The following is a 27,759-nucleotide window of genomic DNA, read 5'->3' on the forward strand; positions in this document are numbered from 1 at the left end:
AGTGCAAGTATGCATGGGATAAATGGTTAGAGGGCAAAGCTTGCTGTAGTGTCTGTTACATCGATGGGGCATGTCTTACATAATTGTGTAGCCAGAGTTCAGTGTGCCGGTAGGAATGCGCAATAGACTGTGTCACGAGCTGCATTTGTGCCATTGCAACCCAGAGTGTGACATAAGCTGCCCTGTCAGTGAGAATCACATGGCAATGACAGGATGTCCGTTAAAAAGCAACTCATCTGTGTTGTTTCCTTTGCATCCAGGCAAAAAAAAAAGAAAGAAAGAAAGAAAAAAGCAACCTCCCCCTGTGCTGTGTTGCTGCCTTCATTTGCAGAAGTGAAGCCATCTTGCTCAACTTGGGCTACACCCTTCATTCCTACTGCGTGCCTTGTAAAGGGAGGATGGGGCAAGAAGGGATGTGTTATGTAGGTTCACTAAAGAAAAAAGAAAGAAAAGATCCAGCGCTTTAAAACAAAATGGCACAGACTGCCTGAGGACAGGCTTACAGGCCTCATGCTGCACATTACCATTTCCAGGCAGTGTCATGAATTCAGAGTGGCATTCAGACACTCCTGTTAGCAAATAAAACAGCCTACACTCCTTATTCGTGGTGATCTCAGGGTTAAAGTCAGATAGCCTTTAAAGTCCGGCAAACGGAGATCAGCAGAGTGTAAGAACGGGCCCTCTGCTCTATGAAGAGCGCTGCCAAAGCCACCGCCCTTTCTCTGTCTTTGTCCTCATTCCCAGTCTGAAATGTTCACTCTGTATTACAGACTACAATCTGGGACAGTAAACACTCTCAAGCAGGGCCACACCCACAGCAAAGGAATGCACCTGAATTGATATATGCAACAGATGCATAACGTTTAATTATCCTCCGTTTTCAGTCACTGAGGTGTAGCAGCATTCAAACCCCCGTCGCTGTCTCTCCAAATGTGGAGATAACTGCAGCAAAGTCCCAGTCATGATCGGGGTAATCTTATCTCGACCCTGAGGGTAGAGGTCAAAGAAGTAGGCTCAAAGCATGGTAAGAAGTCTCTGTCTCACCTAGTCTCAACTTTGCACTGTATGTTTTTGTGTTTTCTCTTCCTCACCTTCAGCAAAATGTCCCACCCACATATCATGTAACTTCTCTTCTCTTCTCTTCTCTTCTCTTCTCTTCTCTTCTCTTCTCTTCTCTTCTCTTCTCTTCTCTTCTCTTCTCTTCTCTTTCTGTTTAGCAGAATTGTGGGCTAAAGTCTGATAAGAAAACCTCCTAAAGAGTTAAAATGTCAGCAGTTCCTCGGTTTGTACATGGTTCATTTACACCGTCCTGTTTACAAACCATCATTCCTATTTCTCATTTCCATTTCACTGTCCTGCCCATTCAACTCCACTGTGTTTTTCCTTTTTCTTATCCCATTTTGCTGTGGCAGAAAATGCACATCGACGGTCCCAGATAAACTCAATCCTTTGTGTATTAGGCTGTGTGTTATCTGTATATAAGCCTGTCTCAAGGCCTTCGACAAAACCCCTCGGTTCTGTCTGCCTCCCTTTCTTGGATGATGCAGCCAGAAATAAAGAGAAGGGGGTGGGGAGGGTCAAACCTGACAGTGAAGCCTCAGCCTGGACAGTCCAGATGTAGATGAGTGGAGAGACAAGCGATGGGTAAGGAATAGAGCGATGGAAAAAAAGGAGTGGAGGAGACTGTGCGAGTACACAGCAGCCAGATGGAATTTCTAACATACGCAGCTGGAATGTCAGGAATGCAGGACAGTCTGATCTGACCAAGGGAGAGGGTGGAGAGGACAGACGAGTCAGGAAAGACAAAAAAGAAGAAGAAGAAGAAGTGGAGATGTAGGAAAGAGTGGCACAGCAAAAGAGTCGGGAGACTCAACACTGGCTGGCTTTGTTAACATAAAAATACAGAGTCACTTTTTGTGGAGGGAGTGGCACGCAATGGAACAAATAAGCAATTCAGTTTCAATTTTGACGCTGTGGCAGTCATAGTGAACAGTTAACACTGCGAGTACTCCTGAGGGTGGCCCGGGGACTCGTACTGTACGTCCTCTTCACTGACTTCATTCAGAAACTTTTTTCCTAACTACTAGTGGCTTGTTTCCAGAGATGCCAGTGTCAGTTTGTCAGTCTGTCAGTCTGTTGATCCCGCACTTCCGCAAAGCCTGCAGTACAACAGCTGGCATGAAACTTGATGCGTGCATGCTAAGACGATAAAGTAAGGTGGTGAAAATTACTTTGGCTAAACGTCAGCACATTTGCATTGTCACTGAGTGCCTTTAAACATAATGGTTTTAGTTTTTACTCTTATGAAACACCATGGACCCCGCACGCATTAAGAGGAGTCAGACTAGAATGAAAGTTGCTCAGTTGCACCTATGGTCCAAACTCACTGACTAGCATAATTTGTGACTGAGTTATTGGCCAATTCCCACACAATTGGATAATCCTACTTCCTGTCTCTTAGATTAGAATGATTATACTGGTCATTCTAAGACCACATAGTACAAAATGGACTTCATTTTTCATTCAATGTGACGTGAAAGTAGTGATTAAGCCCAAAAAGTCAAAAAGAAAGCGTTGCAGAGTGCAGAAGTGGACGGCTGTTTTCCCCATAGACTTCAATGCAACTAGGAAGTGTTTTTGAAACCAGAGTAGTCGCTCTCTATTGGCCATTAAAAGAATGCAGGTTTGAGACACTATCGTGTTGGCTTCACTTTTTAGACCTGGAAGCTTCACTCATCTTTTATGCTTTTATGTCATTAAAGTCGTCAGTTGAGCTGATGGAGAGCATGTGCACAGGACTCCTGCCAGCATAGCTCACACGTTTCTTGCGGGTTTCCTAAACACAGAAATGGAATAAAAGAAAATAGATATATGCCTTCTAGTCTTTCCAAATCTTATTAACCCCAATTGATCAAATTCAGATAATATGCTGAAGTTACAGCGCAACCTAGCACTGTTCCTAAGGCTTTCTGTTAAAGGAATTCCACAAAGTGAGTTGCAGCAACGTGGCAACCAGAGACCACAGAAAATCAGCTAGAAACTTCATTCAAGCGATGCGGGCAAAATTACTGCTCATGACACAAAGTGGTTGGGTTAAACTTTCTCCACTTTAAGTTTCTGAAAGTGAAGGACACCTTTGACTGAAATATGCCAGGCTGATAAATAGAGGGCAACCTAGTGAACTGAAGCCTGTTCAGTACCCCAGCGATGATGACCAGCAACAAATACTAATGAGGGAACTTTCATCTAGTGCACTGTCTCCACAGTTCTTATGGAGAGTGAGTGAATTTGCCTGCGATTGTCATGATAGCTGCTACATTTTGCAAATGTTTCCAACTGGTTCCACCTCTGACCATGCATGCTAAATTCTCCTAATGCGATGACATCACTTTAACACCGATAACCATCAAACAATAATGGTACAACGCATGTAACACCGACTCGTGTTTAGCTAAAACCACTGGTAGCATTTAACATTTAGCATTTAGCTAGCATTGGTGCTCAGGATGTATCCTCCTGCTGCTGATTCATTCTCAGTGAATACACTTGCGCACTTGGAGCAACATGGATATAAAAGAATGTGGTTGGTTTTGTTTCCTGGAGGCCAACTATAGCACAGCACTAATTAAAAGTCCTCTGTAGCCCTAAAGAAAAATCAATCCCCCCAGCGGCTATTGTATCTGTAAAACTGATGATTGCACAATTTAAGTTGCACAAAACCTCTTTCATGACCTTTTCTGCAGTGGAATTTAGTATCTATAAAACAATTTAAGGGCTTAGGAAAGCCATTAAAATGGTCATGAAAAATAAATGTGAAGTCCACAGGTGGGGACAAAATGGAAGCAAACCAGGAAGAAGGAAGGCTTTTCTTTGCAATCGTCGCACTGCGTCACACCAGTCACATTGAATGTTTCATTTTAAATAAACAAATCAGACTGTTTACAAAAAAAGATAAGCTCGGGGTGTGGAGGTCAGCAATAATGTCAAATACTGAATCCTGAGAGATGGGGGTTGGGGTAGGGGCCACAGAGAGCCTAACTCCTGAAAGAGAGCAGAGGTGAAAGTCCTTTCTTTAAGATTCAAATGAACTAAAACCATTTCAGAGTAAATAAAGTAATCAGATGTCGTCTTTTTAAATCAAATATCTGACGCAGAATTGGGAAGGTACTTAAAAAAAGATAATACACTTCATTCCTCATACTTTTACCAGTGCACGTCATCGACGAGTCAGAACAGGCAAGCTGCTGACTCACCCACTTCAGAAAAAAATCTGACGTTTGACATGAGCATATCTGTCCTAGTGGCTGGTTTTCTGTGCACACCCAGTAGATTTCATGTCAAAGCTCTGTGCATGCATAGAAATGACCCCTCAACTTGATGTTTGAGTAAAATCCAACTCAGTTTGAGGCAAAATGATTTCTCCCCATGGCCACGTCTCTGGCATTTTCATAAATCTTGCTGATTGAGACCCGCACAGCCACACCGTGCACAGTCCACAGGGCCGTGAACCACCTGAGATTATTCTTGCCCTCCTTACAGCAGGAATGTGCAGCATGTGTTACTCATCGTCGACGGGAGAAGTGGAGCATGTCCTCAGTATCTTAAGATCAACACAAAATTGCATTCTTTGAAGGCTAGAAAAACACTGAGCTACTTTACTTCACATGTGTTTGGCTGCAAGTGGTTAGTTTTCAAACTCTCTGCATGTGTATTTACTTCTTTGCATCAGCTCGAAACGCTTTCCAAACCCTTGGGTCTGCATTGGAGTGAAATTCAGAAATAAGTTACAAACTGTCAAATAAAAACTAGAAGCAAAATTAAAAAGGAGAAGAAATAAAAATGTGGGGTAAAGGCTAGAGCCAGTGTATTTACTCAGTAGTGCTGCATAAAGTAAAGCCAAGGCATGTTTTTGGTTATGGCAAACCATTGTTTGGCCATTCACCCAAAACTACAAAGTAGATCTACAAAGTTCAGTAAGATTCAACCATTCCTATAAAGCAAATTAAAAAAAAAAAAAAAAGTATATTTAGAGAGTTTCTAACTACTGAAAATACTTCTTTTGTTTCTGGCAATAGCTGTCATCTGGTCAGAAGATGTGTACCCTGAATATCTGAGTCGACTGATTATGACATTCGTTTTCTCAAATGCGTATCATCTGGGTAACGTGAAAACAGCTAAAAAATCTGGCACACACTATTTGATAGACTGTACATAAAAGATGGCTGTCACACAATTGTTAGTGAAGTCACGTGTGAAACCTTAAGCAGCGTGTTTTGCAGTCTTGTTTTAGAAGCGAACATGACATTAGAAGCCAAAGTACTCTGGGTTTAATCTCTTTTGGGTAAGGGGACTAAGACTTGAAAAAAGTTATTAAGGCTGTAAATTCATGAGAAAAAGTATTACTATCATCATAGAAAAGGAAGCAAAGAATAATTTTTCCACAAACTTTAACACTGTTGCACTTCTTTTTTCGTAGCCAGTGGATCTGCCCCCTCTGGCCATTAGAAAAAATGCAGCTTTACTGGACGCTACATCCATCTTCTATATACAGTCAATCACCTGGACCATGCTTCTAGCAAGGCTGGAAAATTCTGTGTTTAGTTACTTTAATTTAGATATGAATCTTATCTTTGTTAGTTAGCCTGCTTAAACCGTGTAGTCAGCTGTACAGTTACAACATACCACTAGGTTAGATGACAGCTCTAATTTAGATGAGTTATAGTACAGGTGTTCTCTGGAACACACCTAAACTTTTTTAAAACTTCAAAAACAAATATTTCTTTGGACTTCTGCAGGGTCTCTCCTCTCTTGTACGGGCTGTCTACTCCTATTCAGCGCTTCTCGCTCATCCTTTGTAACCACGGTAACTGACAAAATTTCTTTTTTTTTTCTCGTTCAGGAGGCTGCTCTCTGAATGCGAGCATCCTGTAACTAAAAGAATGTCTAAGAATTTCTCGCTGGCACCGTATATCGTGCAGAGGCAGCTGAGCCGCTGATCCGCTTGTCCATCCTGGTGATCTGACGCATGATCTTGTGTGCATCTCCCCGGGCACTTTTTTTTTCTTTGCATATCAGCTCACTTCACCCACTTACTCACAGCTGATTGCACACACTGTGATTCGACTGCACCCACTTACTGTACGTGTGTGACTGGCTGTATGCCGCCTCATGCCCACGCTACTAAAGCAGGGAGTTTGTAGGGGAAGTTAAACAATCTTTTCTTCTCTTTCTGCAGAAATACATGCACCTAAAGCCAGAGGAAGAAAGAGGAAGGAGTCACCATTTGCGCCTTAAAGCGGATTGTGCATCACTGCAGGCTCTCTCACGCTCGCCGGCTTCATACCAGCTGATGCACAGCAGTTCTTCACTGGCAAGCTTTATGTTTCTGTACACATGCTAAAGCTGCCAGCTGAAGAACTGCTCTGGCCAGCTCTGCTCCCGGAAGGCTCAAGAAGAGGAAGCAGATGACGGGTGATGGGAATTTGGCTGAAGAGGACTTTTATAACCTGTAAGATTGGACCCAGAAACATTGTATAGATTATAGGCAGACATGTTATCTTTTTCCCACCAAAAACTGCTTGAATTGTGTTTTTTATGTCTTTCAATAAAGCACAAAATATTTTCTCAGATGTGTTGTTGCAGTCACGCTATAGACAATAAAGCGCATACCAGCACTGCATGTTCTCTCGTCCAAAAATAACAGCACACTCACAGAGAGGCACATGACTACGCAAAAATGTGTCACACCTAATGGCTTTTAAGTATCTGCTGATCCCATCAAAGGAGAGCAACAAAGGATCAGAGTAAATTAAGATGCTCTTTAAATGCTAAATTGTCAAAGCAAATTGGTTTCAGATCTGCAATAACTGCCCGGTCTTTGTTCTCATGTTAAGTCAACACGATGGCATTCAGTCAGGACTGTTTGTACCCTGTTGGATTGCTGTTACATATAAACCAGAAAGAGAAGAGAAAAAAACTTCCCTAATGTCTGTTGTTCAGAGCCTAAAGGCATCGCCAGCTGCTTTGAGGAATTCCTTCACAGCGTGTTCAAGGGTGAACTCACACGATTGTCAAACTGGGAGAGGCCCTGAAATTGAAAAAACTATGTATAGTATAGCAAACTACTTCTTTTTTTACGTAAAGGATAAAAATGTATAGTTGTTTCAGTTTTTCTTTCAGAGTTAGTAAGCTGATTAAAAACAAAAATCAGTCACATTATGCTGATGTAATTTTTCAGCAGTACTCCAAATATACATATGACTGGAAATCACATTTGGCAACTTTTTAAAGCTGAACGAGCTCTTGCGGTTTGTTGGGCTGAGAAATCCTGAGTATTTTGTTCCACACTGAGAAACAGGAATTTGAAAGACGAAAGTAGAAGTTGAGAGTTGTTAGCACAAACAACTTGATGATCTTAGTGCAGTGTCACAAAATCACCACCAGATGTCAGGATGCTCTGCAAAAACTAACATGGCTGAGAGCGACAGGGAGCCCGATCTCACTGTAGGACAGATTGACACTGATGAGGCACAGTCACCCATATAGTTTAAACAGTATTAATGAATTGCATCTTACTATGTTAGAAATTGCTAGAAGCAGATGATAGACGGAGAAGAGAGTAAGTGTATGAGTCAGGAGTGGCATAGAAGTATGTGAGGGTAGCATTTTTATTCCTCGTCCTCGTGTCCAAAATCTCGAGACAGAGTCTCACATTTTGATTGGTTCTCCAGGAGATCAGGTTAATCAGGTTTTTACCCAGCGCATGTGAAGGGGAGGCTTTTCGTTGTAGCTAGAAGAAGGTTAGCCATATTCATAAGGAAAAGTTACAAGATAACGAAAGTGACGAGCTTTGCAGATTTTATTCACCATGACTGAAAATAGCGCACAGAAAATCAGGCGGCTCTATACTCAGAGAAACAGGAATTTTGTGTTTTTTAATTGCTATTTTTTAAAGTTTTATTGGTATTTTGTTTGTTATTTTTCAGATTAGCAAAGGGGGTGGGGTGCGCTGTGAAGTGTGTGCGTCATAATTGGATAAAAATTTATTACATTGTCAAATGTGGCTCAAAAAAAGTCTGCAAATCTATGGACGTCCAAACTGAAACCTAAAGCCTGCGGAAACCATGGTGAGATGAAATAAAAACCGGAGTATGTTAAGATTATCGCATGAGACCCTAATAACAAATTTGAACTTCCTACTATCCTTATTGCATATACTTAGCAAAGGCACTGGAAATATATTTAGCCTGTACATGCTAAATGATAAACCAGTAACATGCACAATATGTTAATCTAAGAAGCTTGGAAAGACTAGCTGTCAAAAAACACAGTATTTGCTACACATTTATTTCTTGGTCACCCTGGCGGTGGTGTAGGACATGTATGAGAACAGCGAGTCAGAGGTGAGGTAAGCAGTAGGAGTGACAGATGGGTTCAGGGTGGGGATGGAATTATATCAGACATCGGCTCTGAGTCTCTTTTTGTTTGCAAGTCTTTGTGGAAGAAAGGCCTGGAGACGTGGAGGTATGGTCTGGAGAAAAGATGAATAAAAGTTAGTAGAAGCAAGACACAATACATGTGTGTGAATGAGAGGGAGACAGGTGGAAATCAGAGGGTTGGTGTAACAGAAGACGACCCGAGGGATAGTCATTTATATCATATTTCTTGACACCATTGTTAGGTTATCTGCCATGAGCTAATCCAGTCAAATCTGTTTGATCATTATACAGATTTATGTTTTTGCACAAGGTATGGAACTTTAAAACAGCATTAAGATATGATGTAAGGAAATCTCAGAAAGGTGTGAAAAAGTAAAGAAGTCATCAAACACAATGGCATATTTCTTTTTCATATTTCAACAACATGTTATTTATAGGTGATTAAAGTGGAATCAACTTTTGGGTGATTAATCTAAGATAATGAAATTTTGATGACAATTTGCATCATATGAAGAGAAATTACTACAAACTATAGTTAAGTACACCTTCAAAGAACATTACTCTATTTTTACACTGTTTTCTGAGGGCTCTTTAGAATTTCTTTACAAAGTATATTCTATAAAACATGCAGTATGTCATGATTATTACATGATATTCTTACTGTTTGTACTGTGAAATGAATACAATCTGAATTCAAAAATAATGTAATCATACATGCACATTCATAATATAATCTGTGTTAGACCCCTTAGATTAAGGTTAAAGTCAACACTTTGTGTTATGTTTGGACCCTACACCAATTTTCATTTATTGCACTGGCATACTTTTTATGACAAGTAACAGTTTCAGTTTTAGTAATGAGTACATATACTCAAGTACCTTGATGAAAACACCTGTACATCATCTCCTGTCTAACCAGCCAATCATGTGGCACAGAATCCTGCAGCTATAGGTCAGAAGCTTAGCATGGGGACAGGATTATTAGCACCAATCGGATTTAAGTATTTCTCATTTTCATGCCCATCAAGTCTGGATCAGGGGAATATCCAGACTTGATGGAGCTGACTGAAAAGCCACAATAACTCAGACATCTAATATTTACTACTGTGGTGAGCTGCCCAGAAACCATCTCTGGCTCACAGCATATGTAAAGGATGTGTCTAGCAGCAAATGGGCTAACAGCAGGAAAGGTTCACATCAGGTTCCATATCTCTGAACCAACAACCGAAATCTGAGGGTGCAGTGGGTCGACAGCACAGGTGAAGGCTGGCAAAACATTGCACTTCAGGATAAGCTCAGATTGCCAACAACATGAATCCATGAAGTCAATGTGCCTTATGTCAACAGTCCAGGCTTCTTTCCTGGCACACTCTGTGCCTCCGTAATAATTATTGCTTGAAATAAAAAGCCTATGAGTATTGCTGCAGACCATTTACATCCCTTAATGGAAGCTAAAGGGATACTTTGATGCTGCACTGTTGAGTGAAACAAAAGTCATCTGCAGTGGTTTCGTCAACACGACAATGAGTTCAGTGGATTCTCCAATTACCAGCTGTGAGTCCAGTAGAAAACCTTTGGGACGTGATGCAGTGCAACAATAGACTCGAAGGAGCAATGTTCAGATGAAGACTCTGCATATTGTTATCATTTCTGATGAAGCACAATCACAAAAGCACATCTCCAACATCCTGTGGAATCCATGCCACCCAGATCTGAGGCTCTCTGGAGAGCAAATGGACGTCCTACCCATTAATAGCTTAGCATCCATAATAAGTGAACTGCTTGTGCTTCTATACCAATGAGACACACACACACACACACACACACACACACACACACACACACACACACACACACACACACACACACACACACACACATAGCACATATAGAACATTTCATTATATGTAAACTCAATGTGCTTAACACAGAACATAAAAAATAAAAGTATAAGATAAGACATGAAAGCACTAGCACTTCGAGTATTGCTAATTTTATTTAAAAACACTTCAACTGATTCTTGACTGATCAGATGTTAAATTTGGGGAGCTCCTTGTAGGGATGCCGTTACAGGCTCTAATATGGCAGAATACAACCAGAGTCTGAGTCAGCAGGTCGTGTATGTGTTTAGAGGCTTGTGGTTCAATGTCCGCCCTGCTCCAGCTCCACTCATCTCTCTCCCCCACACACCCTCCATAGTGTTCGATATGCTGATCCAACTGCTGCCCCCATGCGCACATGGAAAGATGGAAAGCTTTTACGCACCGCGCGCGTTCACTTAAAACGGGTTTAGCTGTTGTTTCTGCATTGTCACACGCATCGCCTGGTGCATAAGTAGGCTTCGGCATTAGGGATGTGCTGTAGAAAAGTAGGGGATGCGGTAATACTTCACTACATAATACAGGGGGGTGGGGGTAAGAGACAAGGCGTGCGTCCAGATGCTCACCGCCAACTAAACGCGAGAGAAGCTCAGACATCAATAACATCTCGCTCATCAATAAGAAATTTTGATGGAGTTGGACTGCTTAATTAAATAGGTTGCCTTTACGCTAGCTGAATTTGTAATATTTAATCTGATGACCCCCAATGGACAAGATCTGAAGGAAGAACTCTTCAGCGTCTCCATCCACAGGAAAGCGGCTCGGCCAGACAGAGAATCCGACTTGGAGATATTTCTTATCTTTCAGTGATGGCTATTAACACTGATGCTGCCTTTGGGAAAAGCGCCCTTGGCGAGAGGGAAGTTTCTATACCCACCGGCTTCCAGGACACGGAGAAGCTACTGAGCACAGCAACCACCGAGCCCACCGGGCAGAGCAACATCAAACCATCTGACTCTTTCTCCCTGAACATCAGAGGGAGTGTCCGCTCCCTGGATGCGGACCAGAACGGACACAGATCACCTCTTAAATCGGGCTCCGTTGGGCAACTGGCCCCACCCAGATCCTCGTCCCGGCTTTTCCTGGGACAGCTGCCCTCTCAGGTGCCACCGGACACCGACCCCCCGAGTTACCTCTGGCTCGCCGTGCTGTCCTGTTTCTGTCCCGGCTGGCCGCTCAATATTTGTGCCTTGTGGTATGCAAATGTGGTGAGTGCCGCGCAGTTATTTAGCTTTTACTTTATCCATAGACATTTTTCTCCGGGCTTTAAATCACACTGTAAATCCAGGTGTTTTGCTACTGTTTTGCAACTGTGTTGCTCTTAAATAATTTATGTTTTATCTCCTTCCATTTCCCGTTAGTCGAGGACTGTTCTCCAGACAGGGGATGCTGAGGGAGCGAGAAAGTATGGGCGTCTATCTATGTTACTCAGCGCCCTGGCAATGGTGCTGGGTGTGGCTGTGATCATCTTCGTAGCGGTTACAATAGGTATGCGAGGAAGAAATGGAACAAACACACAGAAATCTCAGTGTAACTCTGTGTATATCAACTTTTTCCTCTGTCTGTTTTGCTCTCAGAGATGCAGCAATGAAAAGTGGGATGAAAGGAGTCTTCTTTTACGTCATCTCAAATTTTCACACGAGGAAGGATGTCAATTTGACGATGAAAAAGCACAAACAAGACAAAGAGACTCTCAAGTACGACTTAATGTTTTGTTTTTGTTTGTTGTGTTTTCTGCTACGGACCTAAAAAACAGAAAGAAAAAAGAAAGAAGGGCAGGACATTTCTATTTTTCTGGCTACACTCATGCCCAATCACGTCAGAAACTCAGGATCTGAGGAAAAAAGATAAAGACTGCACTATTGTGTCAGGCTGTCAGTAACTATATTCTCATAGTCTAAACTAGTGGTGCACTCCTGCCTTATGCAGACAGCTGGGTAAAACTACAATTTGCAAATAAATTAAAAAAAGAAAAAAAAAACACATATGGGTTCACTAAACACAACAACAAATACACAAGATCAGAAAAAAAAAGGCATCAGTGCACTTCTAGTCCATGATGTCGTCACTGCCTGCCCTGTTTCTCAAAACTAAATCTTAACAAAACATTAACTTTTTCTCCCGTTTGACTCGAGAGTTTTGTGGCTGTAGGAAGACGTATAAGCTGTTTTCGTACATTGTTTACATGAATTTTAGGCACATGTCTATGTATCACAACAATGCCTTTCTGCAGTCATAGTGTGATATCTTGCTTTGCGTGCTGTCATAACTGAAATGACTCCTGTTTGGACTCTACTGAACCTCATTATGTTTACAATATACTGCAAGATATGAACGGGGTGGTTGCCCCCCTTGTATGCACCGATCTTGGCACTCTGATGTTCATGTTTATACATTTATACTGTATGACTGGTTTACTGTGCCATAGTTCTGCATGTCTGAAATAAAACTGAATGAGCATGATCAACCTGGAAGTGAGTTTGTCACTTTTATTTAACAAAATAAGTCAATACAATACACAATCCCAATGAAAGGTTATTATGTGAATTTATAAGGAGTTAAAATAACAACAGGATACAAGCAGCAATATACAAATCCCCAGAAAATAAATAAACTCTCCAATCTGAGAAATTACATCTTATTCTCAATATTTTGTGTCAGTTATATTTTTGTGCCATAGAGAGAATAAAAACCACCTTGTATACATTTGGTTAGAGTTACAGTGCGTATATTTTGTCAGTTGATGGCGATTCATTGGAAAGTATAGAGCAACAAGAGTATGGTGCAGACACCAATAACCACACCCAGAATTATAGAGTCCCGCCTCTTGCGCAAATTGATTTTCTGGATGAGACTGTTGATGGCGGGGAAGCGATCTGAGAGGCGGGGTAGCAGGGTGAAGGAAAATAATTAAGACCCAAGCTGGGTTTCCCTTCCTTGCAGTAAGTAAATAAGAGACAGAGTAGCAGGAAAAAACATCAGCAAGGCTCCGAAACAAAAATGCAATCCAGCGGCGTGATTCAGGGGATCCAAACCTTTCCATCTTATATTAACCCACAGGCCTGTCAGATGGACTCGAGACTTTAAAATTACGGTCATTTAAGACTTAATAGCAAAAAAAATTTATTTTCTAAATATTTTTTCATTCAGTTCAATGGTCAGTGTTCATCTTAGGTCTGTACATTTTTTTATTTATTAGTGCAATCTAGCTATGCATTTATTATTTTAACTAAGTAAGTGCTTATGGCTCAGTCACACAAAGTAAAAATAAGACAGAAACATCCTCGTCACTAGGAAAGGAAAGAAAAAGGTGGTTCCCTGGTAGTTATGGTGACAAAGTGTTCACCCAGATGTGGGCGGTGTTCCTTTGTCAACCTCTGGGCAACCTTTTTTGATTGGAAGTCAGTCGCATAGGTCGTCTTTCTTCATTCACACCCAGACAGACTAGCAAACATTTATAAATACAGTCGTGGCCAAACGTTTTGAGAATGACACAAATATTGGTTTTCAGAAAGTTTGCTGCTTTAGTTTTTAATGAAGGCAGTTTGCATATACTCCAGAATTTTATGAAGAGTGATCAGATGAACTGCAAAGTCCTTCTTCTTGTTAACACAGGTGAGAATGTTGACGAGCACAAGGCTGGAGATCATTATGTTATGATGATTGAGTTTGAATAGCAGACTGGAATTGTTAAAATGATGGCGATGCTTGAAATCGTTGTTCTTCCTGTTAACCATGGTAACCTGCAAGAAAACATGTGGAGCCAGCATTGTGTGCGATCGTGGCTCAAAGAGTTGGCAGTTCGTCTTGTAACCGGAAGGTTGCCGGTTCGAGCCCCGGCTCGGACAGTCTCGGTCGTTGTGTCCTTGGGCAAGACGCTTCACCTACTGGTGTTGGCCAGAGGGGCCGATGGCGCAATATGGCAGCCTCGCTTCTGTCAGCCTGCCCCAGGGCAGCTGTGGCTACAACTGAGGCTTCCCTCCACCAGTGTGTGAATGTGAGAGTGAATGAATAGTGGAATTGTACAGCGCTTTGAGGTTCTTGAAAAGCGCTATATAAATGCAATCCATTATTATTATTGTGTTGCATAAAAAGGGCTTCACAGGCAAGGATATTGTTGCTGCTAAGATTGCACCTAAGTCAACTGTTCATCGGATCATCAAGAATTTCAAGGAAAGAGGTTCAAGTTGTTGTGCTCAAGAAAGTCCAGCAACGATGACTCAGAAACAACTGACAAAAAGATCTAAAAAACACTGAAGCAGCAAACTTTATGAAAACCAACATCTGTGTCATTTTCAAAACCTTTTTCCATGACTGTACAGTGCTGTGAAAAAGATTTGCCACCTGCTTGATCTCATAAATAACCTTTCCTTTAAATGACGATGTCATTTCACACTGGCCCTGTATGAAAAACAAAATTAAGGTTTTGAATTGGTCTAATCAAAGTCTGGGCTTAAATGTGATGGCAATGCTTTGGCATGACCTTAAACAGGCCGTTCATGCAATGTAATTCCTCCTGTGGTTTTGACTTACACATTTCGCCATATTATCACAGATTGCACGTAACTTCCTAATTGACTCCATTCGATCGCAAACTCATAGCAGACTGACTCAGTCTAATCGCCCCTAACTTGCTTTGAAGACAGCAGCTGACTGAGAGTGGTTGCACAGGCGTTGCCTGTCTTCACAAGCAGTTTTCTATTTTCCTGTGCAACAAGGAGAACTGGCATTTTTATTTTAACACAGAAAATAGGAAAGAAAGTCGAGTCTGGAGAAAAAGAAGAGAAGTGATATCAATGATAAAAGGATACTGGCCAAAGTTGTGACCCTGGTTTGAATGGACTTCAACATCCCACGCTGAAATGTGATGTTCTCTTTGGTAGTCATGGCGATACTGCAGGGAGACAAACCATTAGGGACTGGCGGCGGCACAAAAAGAAGCACACACAGTAGCTGTCTTCGCAGAATCACATTAAGCTTGTTTCAGCTAATGAGCTAAAAGTAGGGAGCTACAGTAGTCTGTTTTAATAGACTGAAATGTGCTGCATTTGCTTATGATGGGCACGTGTTGAGTGAGAACAAAGCAAGGGAGGAGGAAAGCAAATGAAGCATTAATAGAACTGACCTTATTGCATTGTCAATATGGCTGTCTGAGCTGTGAACATAGGACAAAAAACAAGAAAAAGGATAAAAGTAAGTCAACCATCTTCAGTAAAGTTAAAGATTAAAACTTCCTAAAATAACCTTATAAGATCATTTCAAATGTTCTCTATATGAAGTTATGGAATTATACAACAAGACTCAGAGGAAGCCTGTGCCATGAACCCACACAGCCCAATCGCTCTGTTATCATAAGAGAAGCACTTCATCTGATTCCTGCGAGGGACGAGAAAGTGCTGCTAATGGGCGATTTTGGGGAAAGTCCATTAATGTGTATAAAATTTCAGCTCTGAACACATGGATATATAATGTTTGGTTCTGATCTCTGATTTTCTCGAGGCGCACGTAAGGAAAACATACAGAGGGTCAACAGTGCACATACACACAGAGAAGGGCTTGCATTATCTGCTAAGATAAGTGATGGGCAGAAAAAGTCTGGGGCTGAGCGGAGCATATAAAGGCAGCTGCGTGCATCCTGTCGGACTTCACTAGAGACCAAAAATCAATACTGTGCTTTATACTTCCTCCATCTATTCGTCCACCGCTCCCACCATCTATCTGCTGCCGTCCTCTGCTTTTTCAGACGATCCTTTATTAGCCGGCAGAGTCAGAGGTGAGGCAGCTTCATGTTTAGCAGACCATACTTTTCTTTCTTTGCTTATTTTCCTATTCTTTACTTATGATATAGCATAACATTGTAGCTTAAATTTAAATCTGCCTGTGTTCAATGTACATAAATATGAATACAGCTACAATATGCACACAGACATGGTTTCCAATGGTTTTCCATTTCTGCATATCTGACCACTAGTCACACTTATAAAGTTAGAACCACTGAGTCTTTTTTAAAAATTTGGTTTAGTTGGCATCTTTGTTGAAAACAGAGCAGAGGCAATAACGCGGATCAATTCCCCACCATTGGACATTTGCTTATTTAACAAACACACCCAATAGATTCTTGTGAAATGAAATGAGAGGAACCATTCAAACCTAAATGTGTCAACAAGCCAACCAGCAAATGAACCAGTTAACCAACCACATCCCTCATTCAGGTCCAGATCTGGGTCCAGCTGAGAAATGCAATTTGTCTAGCATGCCTGAATCCGCTCTAGGACTTCCTCCCGGTGGGACATGACCAAACCACCTCGTCGGCCCTTTTGATGTAAGGAAGTAACGGCTCTACTTTGAGGCAACTTTGTCAATAATCACATCGATAGCACTCTGGGCCCCCTTTCTTCCTACTGTAAAACACATGTAAAAAACCTCAGTGTCTACCTCGATGGTTCTTTTAAATTGAATAAGCAGGTGAGTGCAGTAGTCCAGTCCTGCTTCTTTCAGTTAAGACAGCTAGCCAAGGTAAAGCCATACCTTCCGGCTAACGTCTTTGAACATTTTATTCACCTTTTCCTTACTTGCAGATTGGACTACTGCAATTCATTGTATTTTGGTCTCGACCAGGCCTCCATTCATCGTCTTCAAATGGTCCAAAATGCAGCTGCTCGCCTGCTAACTGGCACCAAACGGGGAGAGCATATAACCCCAGTTTTAGCTTCTCTACACTGGCTTCCTGTCTCCTGCAGGATCCAGTTTAAACTTTGACTTTTTGTTTTTAAGTCGCTTAACGCCCGAGCCCCTTCTTACCTGTCTGAGCTCCTTTCTGTTTATGCTCCAGGAAAACCATGAGGTCTAGCTCAAAATTAATGCTGTCCATCCCACAGACTTATCTCAAATCTCGTGGTAGAGCCTTCTCTGTGGCTGGTCCCAGACTTTGGAATAGTCTTCCCCTAAATATTAGATCTGCACAAACACTTGATCAATTTAAATCACTACTAAAGACACATTTTTAAGCCCTTGCTTTTAACACACTATGACCCAAGCATTTTGGTCTTATTTTAATAGTCTTAGTTCTTAGTTGTTTTAATTCTTTTATTGTCCTATCATTGTTTTATATTGTTATTATTGTATTACATTGTTTCTTTTTAATGGCATTTTTATATTGTTAAGCACTTTGTGCAGCATCGTCTATCTAGAAATGTGCTATATAAATAAATTTGACCTTGACCTTGAGTCCTTCGTGAATGACCGAGCTCCACACCCAAGATTGTGCCCACACACCCTCTGGAGAAATCTCATTTCCACTGCTTTCTTCCGCGATCGCTGCGATCCCATGCATAACAAAGTGAAATACTTTTTATCACTCACTGATAACATTACTTCAACATGTGTATTTACTATTGCAATATTACATATTAAAGTTTACCATAAAACACTGCAATGTGAATGGGACTCAGTGGCATAAGAGCAACTCTGGATCCACTGCTTCAGGTAACACATTTGTCTATGCACTGATTCAGCGAACTAATATATGTCCTAATATGAGATGTGCATTTCTAAAACTGCAATCAACACCTCTTTAAATTTAAGTGAAGCTGCAAATTATTGAGTAAGTTATTGAGTGCTTGAATAAAATCTCATAAAATAATAATAAGAAAAACACCAGCAGTCCAAAACTTTTATAAACTGAGCAGCAGCAAAGTGTTGTCTGTCGATCAGCTAATAGCTAAATCGAATCCTTTTAGTAGCCCTCAATACTGAGACGATGCCGCACATTTTAACCTCATTTCTTACATTAAGTATTGAACATTTGTTCATATAATGCATTTACCCCACCAAATCCTAAACAAGAATCTCCTCATCAATCACTGACATGTTCACACCTTCGAGAAGTCAAAGTGCAACAGTGGTTTCTCAGATCAGCCTCACAGAGTCTCAGATTTTATGTGCATTCTTCTTTCAAGCTCCATCTATCTAGATAACAGCACGCCCAATATCTCATAACATTGACAATAAAAACAGTTCCTCAACTTGCAGAGACCGTGTTTCACTGTTAAAGGTAAATTTAACTCCTGAATTTTCAATCTGAGAGTCTAAACTGTCTGAAGAGTATTAATAGTTTGTCTTTGCTGATGTCTGCTCCTCCTCCACAGGTGATACAGGAGGAAAATGTTTCTCTGGGTAAAATCAGCAACGCTTGTTTATCCGAAACAAACCAAGGATGCACTGGAGGAAGAAATAACCACACTGCGACAGCAGGTGGGCTATTTTTTCCTCATATGGTTGGGAAGGTGCTTAAAGTGGGTGGTTTATTTCTGAATCATGTTCAGTGATCACGGCAGCACGCATCTCAGCACATTTCTGGCATTTCAACAAGTCCAGTACTGGCACTGTCAATAATGTTACTGTTGGCTCAGGGAAGTGTATTTGAAGTACTCATCAAATACAACACAGTATTTAAAATGTTCATATAACACTTTATATAAAGGTATAGACTCTTTTCTTTTTAACTTGCTCTGACCTTTCTTAAAAAAAAACACTGCCTCTGTTAGGAACAAATAAAAAACAAAAAGATAATACAAATAAATACAAATCAGAATAAAGTCAACATGTAACACAAAACTGCTTTTTGCTTCATTTAAAAAAAAAGAAAAGGCATAACATGTTCTCATCATTAAGGCCAAATAGTGTGATCCCACAGTCCAAGCATGCCAACGAGAGTTGACTGTATAACTGTAGGCTGAGGTATCATCTAGGAAAACCAAAAACTGACTGACTTCAACAAGGAGCTGACTCACCGTTAGGGTGTTTTTTTGGGGGGTTATCAAGCTTTGGCACTAATCAACAGCAGGCATGTGAAGCCTGAAAGTGACTGTATGAGGTGATGTCTAAGTGATCGACCACACACAGATTAAAGATCAAGCCTGTGCTGCGATTTCTACTGTACTGTCTAGTAAAATGTTAAAGCAACAGAATATCTCCTACTTGTTTTGCCCTGATGAGGTGCAGACCCCTGCTGCTCGCTGATATTTCATTTACTGAAGACAGCCAAAGAAGAGCTTTTCTTTACGGAAATTGATATTCACAAAATCCTGCATCAATGTTGATTAGTAAGGGCTTATCCCTGATTTGCGACGTTCTCAGGAGGTGCACGTCAGGTTACGTTGCAGGTTACAACAACACAGATTTCCCACTAAAGCATAAACTGGGTATTACTGGCGGCCTTGTGAATACTTTGGTTGCTAGCGGATCGCTGGAGTCACCTGCAGTTTGCACAGAAGACGTCAACTTATCTGAACTCGCCGAGCAAACATGTTCAGTGAATAGTGATTAGCATGGTGGCTGCAGAATGGTCTCTAGACCTGTGTGACCTTGTTGTGGTTGTATTAATCTAACAGTTACAACATACGTAACAAGAATTTTCTAAATGGATATTAAACAAAACTGATATACTTCCACATTAAAGAAAAAATAAATGGGAAGTTAATAAGAAGTATTCAGCAGCAACCATGTAAAATACCTGAAAATTAAATCATACATTTTTAACTAAGGAAAATGTAAAATGAAAGGCACCTAAATGATGACTAATCATGTTGGATTCCCGGCTCGACAAACTGCCGCGTCAGTTGGTAAGTTCAAAAATGTGGTGCATATCTCAACACTGACACGGTGGATTTTTCACTGAAGTAGCTAAACACTTTAATGGCTCTCCAGACTTTTCAAACAAAACCATTATCACCATTAAAAAAAAAGTGTTAATTCCCCGACGGGGCGTCTGGAGATTCCCCAGGAGCATCTTCCTTGGAGGGCTCAACCCGGGGTTGCGGTCATGGCCTATTAAGGGCTCTGTTGGCTCTTAGGTGACGGTTTCCTCGTGGCTGCGTGCAGCGGGGCTAGGGGAGGGTCTGTGCTGGAGGATGGGGCTGTGGCTCCCCACACCCTCTAGCAGATCATTACATGAAGGAACCTTTTAAATACAAGCGCGCTCATGCTCACAGGTGTACACACGGGTGCTCACACACACAAACGACACTCTTTTTGGCTCCTACCTCAAAGCACACTGTGCGCTGTCGATATTACGTGCTGCACAATAATGTTTAATATTTAGTATTTACTGTTATATTCCCATAGATCATCGTGATGTTGTTTATTATGTTGCTCTTTTTTTTCCTTCTGCTTGTTTTCTCTTTTTTCTTTCTCAACAGGTGATCCAGGTGATTGATATATGTATTTTTTGTCTGCTTATTTTGTTGGTTTTTGTTTTTTGCCTTTAATCCCCGTCCCTCTTCCCCGCTGTTTTTCTTTCCCTCTTTCTTTCTCCCCTTTCTTTTCCCCAGTCAAATCTGTCCCGTATTTAGCAAGTGAAAATAAAATAAAATAAACAATAAAAGGTGAATTAAATAGACCATTACAGCAAGGCTGGGATGGTCCATTTGGTAAAGTAAATCCGTTGGGCATCTTTCTTCGCCTTTAGACAATAATTCTGATGGCAAAAGAACCAAACGGGACAAGCAAAAAAAAAGAAAAAAAAAGTGTTAAAGACTTTTATTTACAATAAAATACCTACGAAACCTAACGATAATTTAATCAGACTCAGATATTACATTAATCCAAACTGCCTGGAGAAACAAGTCTGACCACTTTCAGCCCTTTGAAATATCTGTGCAGTTATTTTACCTTTAATTGTTGCTGGAACAACCAGAAAACGTGAACGAGAACATGTGTTCATCATCAAATATCAATATATTGATCTAAACTCACAGCTAGGATCATTATAGCCTTCTAGTTTATTTTTCTAATATATCTAAATGCAAACAACAATTGTTTAAGCTGTTGTACAAAACATAAAATATACAGGATCTATGAAAAGTAAGGATTTGTAAATAGATCTCTGATAGGTGGGGCATTCCCTTGCACAGGAAACTGAATAATAAATGTGTAAGCAGTGCAGGCTCTCTGATTTAGTCACATTTACTTTAAAGATTAAATGACAAAAAAGAAAAACAAATGAAAACCCCTTTTGGTGTTTCCAATTCATTCTGAACAACTAACTCTGCTGTTTTCTGCCACCACAATGCTGACTCACAAGTTTCGGTTCATTGTTGCAACAAAAAAGTTTAAAGAAGTTACTGTTGACCACCTGACTCATCTGAGCACAGATGAATAATCATCAGACTGGACCTTCATTATAATCTCAACAACTCGCATGTTTCTACAGAAATTTTAATTATGAAGTTCAGCCATTTCGTATCCATCATTTACACCAGGTGATATGCAACCGCAGCACAGCTCTGTCCTAGAGTCAGACAATAATTACCTTTTTTATTTATTATTTTTTGTATTTCAAAAGGAGGAATTGGATCTCAGTCCAATGGCAACTCAGGGGAAGGAACAAACTGCGGATCCACTGCTTCAGGGAACAGCGGTGATGGGAGCGTGGGAGTTGTGTCTCTCGCTGCTAAAATAACCTAAACCATGTTTTCATTATCTGCAGTAATGCAGTCATTCCCATAAAACCAATATACGATATAGAGTCTGGTCTATCCACCCCCAGTTCCAAACTGGTCAAACCAAAACTGGAAGCCACTTTGCATTCACTGCCTCAGGAAGCACCGTCAGTGTGAGTCCCTAGCTCAATGTGTTATTTTGTTCAGAAGACACTAAAGGTGGGCTGTTTTGTGATTTCTGAATTCTTAGTCATTCTCTGTATTTTAAAAGGAGGAATGGGAGCCCAGTCAAATACTGGCAACTAATGTAAAACAGGGGGGTGGAAGCAACGCTGGATGCCCTGCCTGGGGGAATGCTAGCAGTGCGAGCGGTCTGTTTTCTCTGTCATTTTGCTGAAAAGTTAGCAGGAGTGGGCAGACTTCAGAGTTTAGAATCTGTGCAGTAAAATTAGTAGGTTGTGTGATTGTATCTATTTATTATCTTTTTACTTCTGAAGGGGAAAACACAGCCAGCACTGGCAACACGAGTAACACGACAGCTGGTGAAGAAGATACTGGAAGGAGAAAAAAACACCTGCAATCTAACGTACGTGAGTACTGTTAAGGCCTTTACACGCAGGATGGGTTTAAATATTTTTCACACACACCTGTTCTTAATGCAGCCGCTCACACTGACCACATATTTTCGCTGGAAAAAATTGCGGCATTAATTTTTTCAAACCAAGCACAATTTTTCTGATTTTGTGGATCTGAATAAACAGATCAAACCAATCAGGTCACTGCATTTGGCAACAAGTGTGCTCATGGCTCAAATCGTGCACCTGTACTGAATATACAATATGGAAATAATTTTTTAAAAGACACAGACGTTCAGTGCTCTGTGTCGATGGGCTCTTTCAAATGATTTGTCTACCTTCTCAGATGTGGTCCCAAGTCTAGAAACAAGCATTCAAGCTGGCCCACTGACATTCAAATTTATGAAAGACACGATACAGCTTCAACTCCTAGATCAAACCATAATCTACCTGTTCTCTTTTTCCCCTTTGGATAGCATTTCCACAACATGAAACCTGTTTGTCACCACAGCTCCGAACACGCCAGCACACACTGACACAAGCAAGACGAGCTTCTGAATAATAGCTGCATCGCTTCTTTTTTATAAATAGAACCCAACCGAGCTGAACAGAAAGCTATAACTCCAATCAGGAAGTGTCTGAGTTGATGCAGTCATTTTTTATTACATCAGTGGAAATACCGCAGACACATCACAGAGGGGGAAAAATAAACTTTGCACAAAGAATTCAACTCTCACATAAAGGGGTTGTAAACAATGAGAAATTTTGGAAAATAGCTCTCAATCTTCTTGTGATAAGTGTGAAACTGATTTCTTAAAGATGTGTCTTACTTTCTTAGATGCTCGTGCTCCTTCAGGAAGAGCTCTGTCCTCCTGTTATTCAACCTTGAGCTGCTTTTGTAGGACCTGAGTAAGAAAATGAAAGAAGTGTAAAGTCCAGCATCAGATTAGCACCAAAAACATTATTACAGCTGGGACATGAGTGTGTGCAGATGCTTAGACAATATACTTAACATCGAAATACGTCAACCTCCCTGTGACAAGAGAAGGATATGATTCGTCATCAGTGCTGCAGGTATTTCCCTCCATCCTAAAAACACATGACGGGATACTGATGTACTTCCTGCATTAAAGCTTCTAAGTGCTTAACCCAAAGCTCCATCCTCCATCTCTTATTTACACCACCACCATCCCATTTCTATTTGGACTAATAATCTTTTTAATCCATCATCTATTTTCTGTTCTGTTGGCCCACTCCTTTCACTGTTCCTCCACACCTCTAATCTCAGTGGGAATAATTAAAATTCACTCTCATCATTTTTTTAATCAATCAAAGTCAAATCAGGAGAAAGTCTCATTCCCTCTGTCTGACTGTCTTGCTCTTCCTCGCCTCTAGTGAAAAAGCATTTCTCTGCATCAGGCAGGCCAGATGTAACCACTCTCCCTCAGCTCTGGCTCAATGAAAGCCTTGTGGTTTGATTTACTGTAGAAGGCACTTAGGAAAGAGATCCCGGCGAAAGAGAGAGACATAGACAGATACAGAGAAGAGGAGGGAAGATGGCTAATAAGAGGTGTCTCTTATTAGAGGATGAAATATGATAGCGGGAATGCAGAGTATTAAAGGGTAGGGGAAACCAGACACTGAATAGACATCTCTGCCTCCTGCTGGTCAGGGATAACATTGGACGAGAGGAGGAGGGATGGGAAGAGGGCAGAAAAGTGGGACAAAAAATAAGGAAAGCTGAAAATGTTAGATTTGGTGAGAACAAAAAATAGGCATGGAAGGAATTCAGGAGGAAAATGAAAACTCTGAAGCAGCAGGGAGTAAGCAAGTGATTTAATAACGCATTTTTGTAACATTTTGGGACATATGGGAGATAAAAGAAATGACACCTAAAAAGATAAGAGAACTTCTAATATTAGATACTAGAGTTATCATCAATATCCATGAGAAGCCTAAACTACATTTGCCACCAAGTTTATTCACAAAGTACCACAATAAATAATTTTACACAACACTTGCGCTGTAAAAAGAAAAACCTACAATAATTACTTTCCATTAGCTTAAAAGTTTGACAGTATTCTTTGGCTCCACCTCCTCAAAGTTAAATATTACCTGTTTTTTTATTATTATTATTGTGAAGCACTTAAAATAAAAGTTGTGCCTTACTGCTGCAACCAACCCACTTCAAAAGGCACAACTTTGACTTTGAAGACAGGGTTGGCGAGCGAGTTGAATTTTTCTTACAAACTACAGCCAACCACAGCAGCACCATATATTTCTTTGTTACCAGTTTCACCAAGTGAGTGCCGACAAACACTTGCCAACCTTTTGGGCAATACACAGTTTTATCTAGCAAGGTTACCAGGGCCTCGCTGACCAGCCTCGAGGCCTGTGTGACTGACGCTTCACTCACGGTTGTATTTTCTAACAACATGAAGTTTTTTATTGATCAGAGAGGGAAGGGAACTCACTCGATGTCTCTGTGAACTGAGCCCAGAAGGTCCTCTCGCTCTCGCAGGCTATAGAAGTTGCTTTTGATTTTGTGGAACTCATGAGTGTAGTCCTGCAAAATAAAACACAATAAACTACAGCCAGTGTGACATGATATCACTAACAAACAACATGATTGGAAAACATCGGGGCAAAATACAGTACATATTTCATAAATGCATCTTCAAAGTGCGCAGAATGTTACAATAAATAGTTGAAAGATTTTGTCCTTGACTGAGGGGAAAATACTAATCATATGATCACTCAAAGACATGAAAAATTTGTTTTTACAATGTGGATTTGCCCAAAGTTCAACTGTAATTAATTATAACATTTAAAGTCTGGAGGGCTAAAAGTGATTATTGTGAAACAGTAATTATAATAAGAACGTCCCTGAACTTTGAACTCAGGACCTTCTTGCTGTGAGGCGCCAGCACTAACCACCACACCACTGTGCCGCCCGGCAAAACTGCAAATGAAATTAAAGTTTTATTAATTGCACAGCCTACAACAAAGTGAAGGAAGTCTATGTACCTGTAAAATGTCTCTGTGCCTCTGTAAGGTGTGCATCAATCCTGCGTTGTGTGACGAAACTCCAGGGGTGCTAATGTATTCTGCCATTTTGTCATTGACTGCTGTAAGCTGCAAAAAAGGATTAAATTCTTATCAAGTAGCCACAGAAGCACAGACGACCTTTTAAGAGATAATGTGATTTCAAAACAGCCCAGGATTATAATTTGAAATATTCGACTACTCGAAAAAAATTATTTAACAAATAGGCTTCAGGCCTAACGTCTGTTTGACTCTAAAAACATAGAATAACACAATTGTCTGCTACTGAAGGCATCCTATACGTGACCATACCGTGTGCCACATTTAACTCACATTGGCTAAGAGCTGGTCCAGCTCAGTCGTCATGGCCACAAGCGAGTTGTCGTGAGATGAGCCCAGAGAGTCAGACCTGATTTCAGACGGAAATAGAAAGGATGCGCAAGCTCAAATTTATTGTTTGACAAAATGTGGAGTGTAAAGAGCGGTGGAATTCACAGGCAACAAATACTAAATGTATTGCTCACCCAATTCATGGTTAATTTTTTATTCAGCAAAAATGTAAAAAAGAAAATTTAATTTAAATTCAATAATTCAACAATTATACGTTCTAAAGCTTCTGAAAGCACAAAGATTTTTTAATATCCAATAAGATTTCATTTGAGAGAGGGTACATGTTTAAAGTGAAGAGGGGAAAGCGCTGCCAACCTGCTGTCTCTCATCCGCTGGTCTGGGCTGCTGCTGCTGTAGCTGGTGCAAAGCTTACTGAAGGAGACTAGCTTGAGGTCAAGCTCATTCTCCAGCTGCCTGGCTTGTTTACGTAAATCTGATGGGGGGAGAAAAAAATGGAAAACAAATAAATTAGACAACCCTCAATATCATGCCAGATCTACAGGAGTCCAGTCAGGATAGAAAGACCCAGGCAGATCATTTTATGTAAACCCAGAGTGTCAGTGAAGGAGAAGCCCATCTCGGTCATGATCCATCATGATTCACAGGTTATTGTAAAGTGTGAAGCACAGAAAGAAAGTTGAGTGAACAACTGGATATTGTTCACAACACCAAGAGTGAGAATTTGGTGAAACTGGAAGTAGCGTGGAACAACATTATGGTGTGAAAATGTACAAGAGTCTGTAAAAGGACAAATGTGACCTTGGCCTTGAGCACAATTTTGTGGAAAACCCATTAAATGATCACTGTGTTCAAGTTTGGTTAAATTCTGGACAAATTCTTTAAATCTGCCGAAGGATTTAAAGGGTCACCTACTACACGTGGTTGGTGAAAGCATTAAGCATAAAGCCTCGGAAACTCTGGTGTTTTAAGATACCAGAAGCATGTTAAATTAAACTATTTATTTCACATTATTGTTGCAGGGTTAGTGTTTTATTTTCTAAGGTACATATTAGATTTAATAGAACTAAATCTCTGTAAAGTGTATTTTAAATAGCACAATTTAATTATCATTTACCAATAACACATTACAGCACATCCTTTACACTGAATTATTATGGGTTGCTGCTGACAGTGTGCTGACCTTTATCCGATGAAGTGAAACTTTGATTCTCTTTTACTGTTTGAGATGGTATCAGGGATCCAAAGTTTGATCTTGGATTTAAAAGTTTGAGAACCACTGATTTACAACAAACATCCACAAAAAGCTGATAAACCACAGACTACACAGTACAGGTAGAAACAATTTTTATGATTATAAAAATAGTTGTTTTTCATGATATTATGATCATCAAAACAGAAAATTGGGCTCACTTTTGATTTCAGCCAAATGTAAGGAGATAATACCTGGCAACCATAACACCACGAAAGCCTTCATCTGATTAACGAGGTGACTGATTTGGTGGTCAGCAATGAATGACCATATATGTGTAAACAACTATTAACTTCCTGTTTGTTTACACTTAACGATGCAAGACTTGTTTGGTTGAAATCTTCCTGTTATGTGCCTATGAACAGTAAACGGAGGATGAAACAGAAAGGTTTACAAACTCTGGTAGCACGTAAGCTGGCTTAAAGGAGGAAGCTGAAGTCTGACTACTGACTTTTGAACTATGAAGGCTAACACGCTAACAGATTAGCTCGAAACCGGCTAAAAACACCGTCTAACCGCGGATAAAATAAAGTTTCTGAACTGCTGAGTTTGTATGACCTGGATAACAAAAGCCTTACGTGGTGGCAGCTGTTTGTTTGTGTGTTTGTTTGTTTTTTTATTAGTACACAAAGCACCATTATTTACCTTCCCAGTAGTTATTGCTGCCTGCCATGTTTGTTGTTGACATGTCATCATCAGCCGTCAAGAAGATACAGTTGTCGCACTTGTCTTTCTATCCCACAGCGGCCTCTAGTGGTTTCAAGATGTATGTCGCTCCCA

General features: G+C 40.6%; 2 protein-coding genes across 3 annotated transcripts; one reads left to right on the top strand and one right to left on the bottom strand.

Annotated features, from left to right (window-relative positions):
- Positions 1-5,011: 5,011 nt before the first annotated feature.
- Positions 5,012-27,759, bottom strand: LOC146510100 (Golgi SNAP receptor complex member 1-like). Its single transcript, XM_085174554.1, has 9 exons — positions 27,625-27,759; positions 26,085-26,202; positions 25,713-25,788; positions 25,362-25,469; positions 24,809-24,900; positions 23,165-23,239; positions 15,444-15,473; positions 15,130-15,212; positions 5,012-13,194 (listed from the first exon to the last, which is right to left on the bottom strand). The coding sequence occupies exons 1-9, from the start codon at positions 27,665-27,667 to the stop codon at positions 13,070-13,072; spliced, it is 750 nt and encodes a 249-aa protein (XP_085030680.1). The 5' UTR covers positions 27,668-27,759; the 3' UTR covers positions 5,012-13,069.
- trarg1b (trafficking regulator of GLUT4 (SLC2A4) 1b) lies at positions 11,128-12,156 on the top strand. Of its 2 annotated transcripts, XM_085174546.1 has the most exons (3): positions 11,128-11,526; positions 11,680-11,806; positions 11,896-12,009. In XM_085174546.1, the coding sequence occupies exons 1-3, from the start codon at positions 11,128-11,130 to the stop codon at positions 11,907-11,909; spliced, it is 540 nt and encodes a 179-aa protein (XP_085030672.1). In that variant the 3' UTR covers positions 11,910-12,009. The 2 variants fall into 2 exon arrangements, with proteins under 2 accessions (XP_085030672.1, XP_085030671.1); XM_085174545.1 differs by having other exon boundaries at positions 11,680-12,156.

This window comes from Neolamprologus multifasciatus, chromosome 10 (assembly GCF_963576455.1).
Source record: "Neolamprologus multifasciatus chromosome 10, fNeoMul1.2, whole genome shotgun sequence".
In the NCBI taxonomy this organism is placed as follows: Eukaryota; Metazoa; Chordata; class Actinopteri; order Cichliformes; family Cichlidae; genus Neolamprologus; species Neolamprologus multifasciatus.

Coding starts and splice junctions, on each gene's coding strand:
- LOC146510100 (XM_085174554.1), bottom strand. CDS start 27,667: ATGTCAACAACAAACATGGCAGGCAGCAATAACTACTGGGAAG. Junction 25,789..26,084: donor CAGCGGATGAGAGACAGCAG/GTTGGCAGCGCT, acceptor GTCTGAAATCAG/GTCTGACTCTCTGGGCTCAT. Junction 25,470..25,712: donor TGGACCAGCTCTTAGCCAAT/GTGAGTTAAATG, acceptor CCTTTTTTGCAG/CTTACAGCAGTCAATGACAA.
- trarg1b (XM_085174545.1), top strand. CDS start 11,128: ATGGCTATTAACACTGATGCTGCCTTTGGGAAAAGCGCCCTTGGCGAG. Junction 11,527..11,679: donor CCTTGTGGTATGCAAATGTG/GTGAGTGCCGCG, acceptor ATTTCCCGTTAG/TCGAGGACTGTTCTCCAGAC.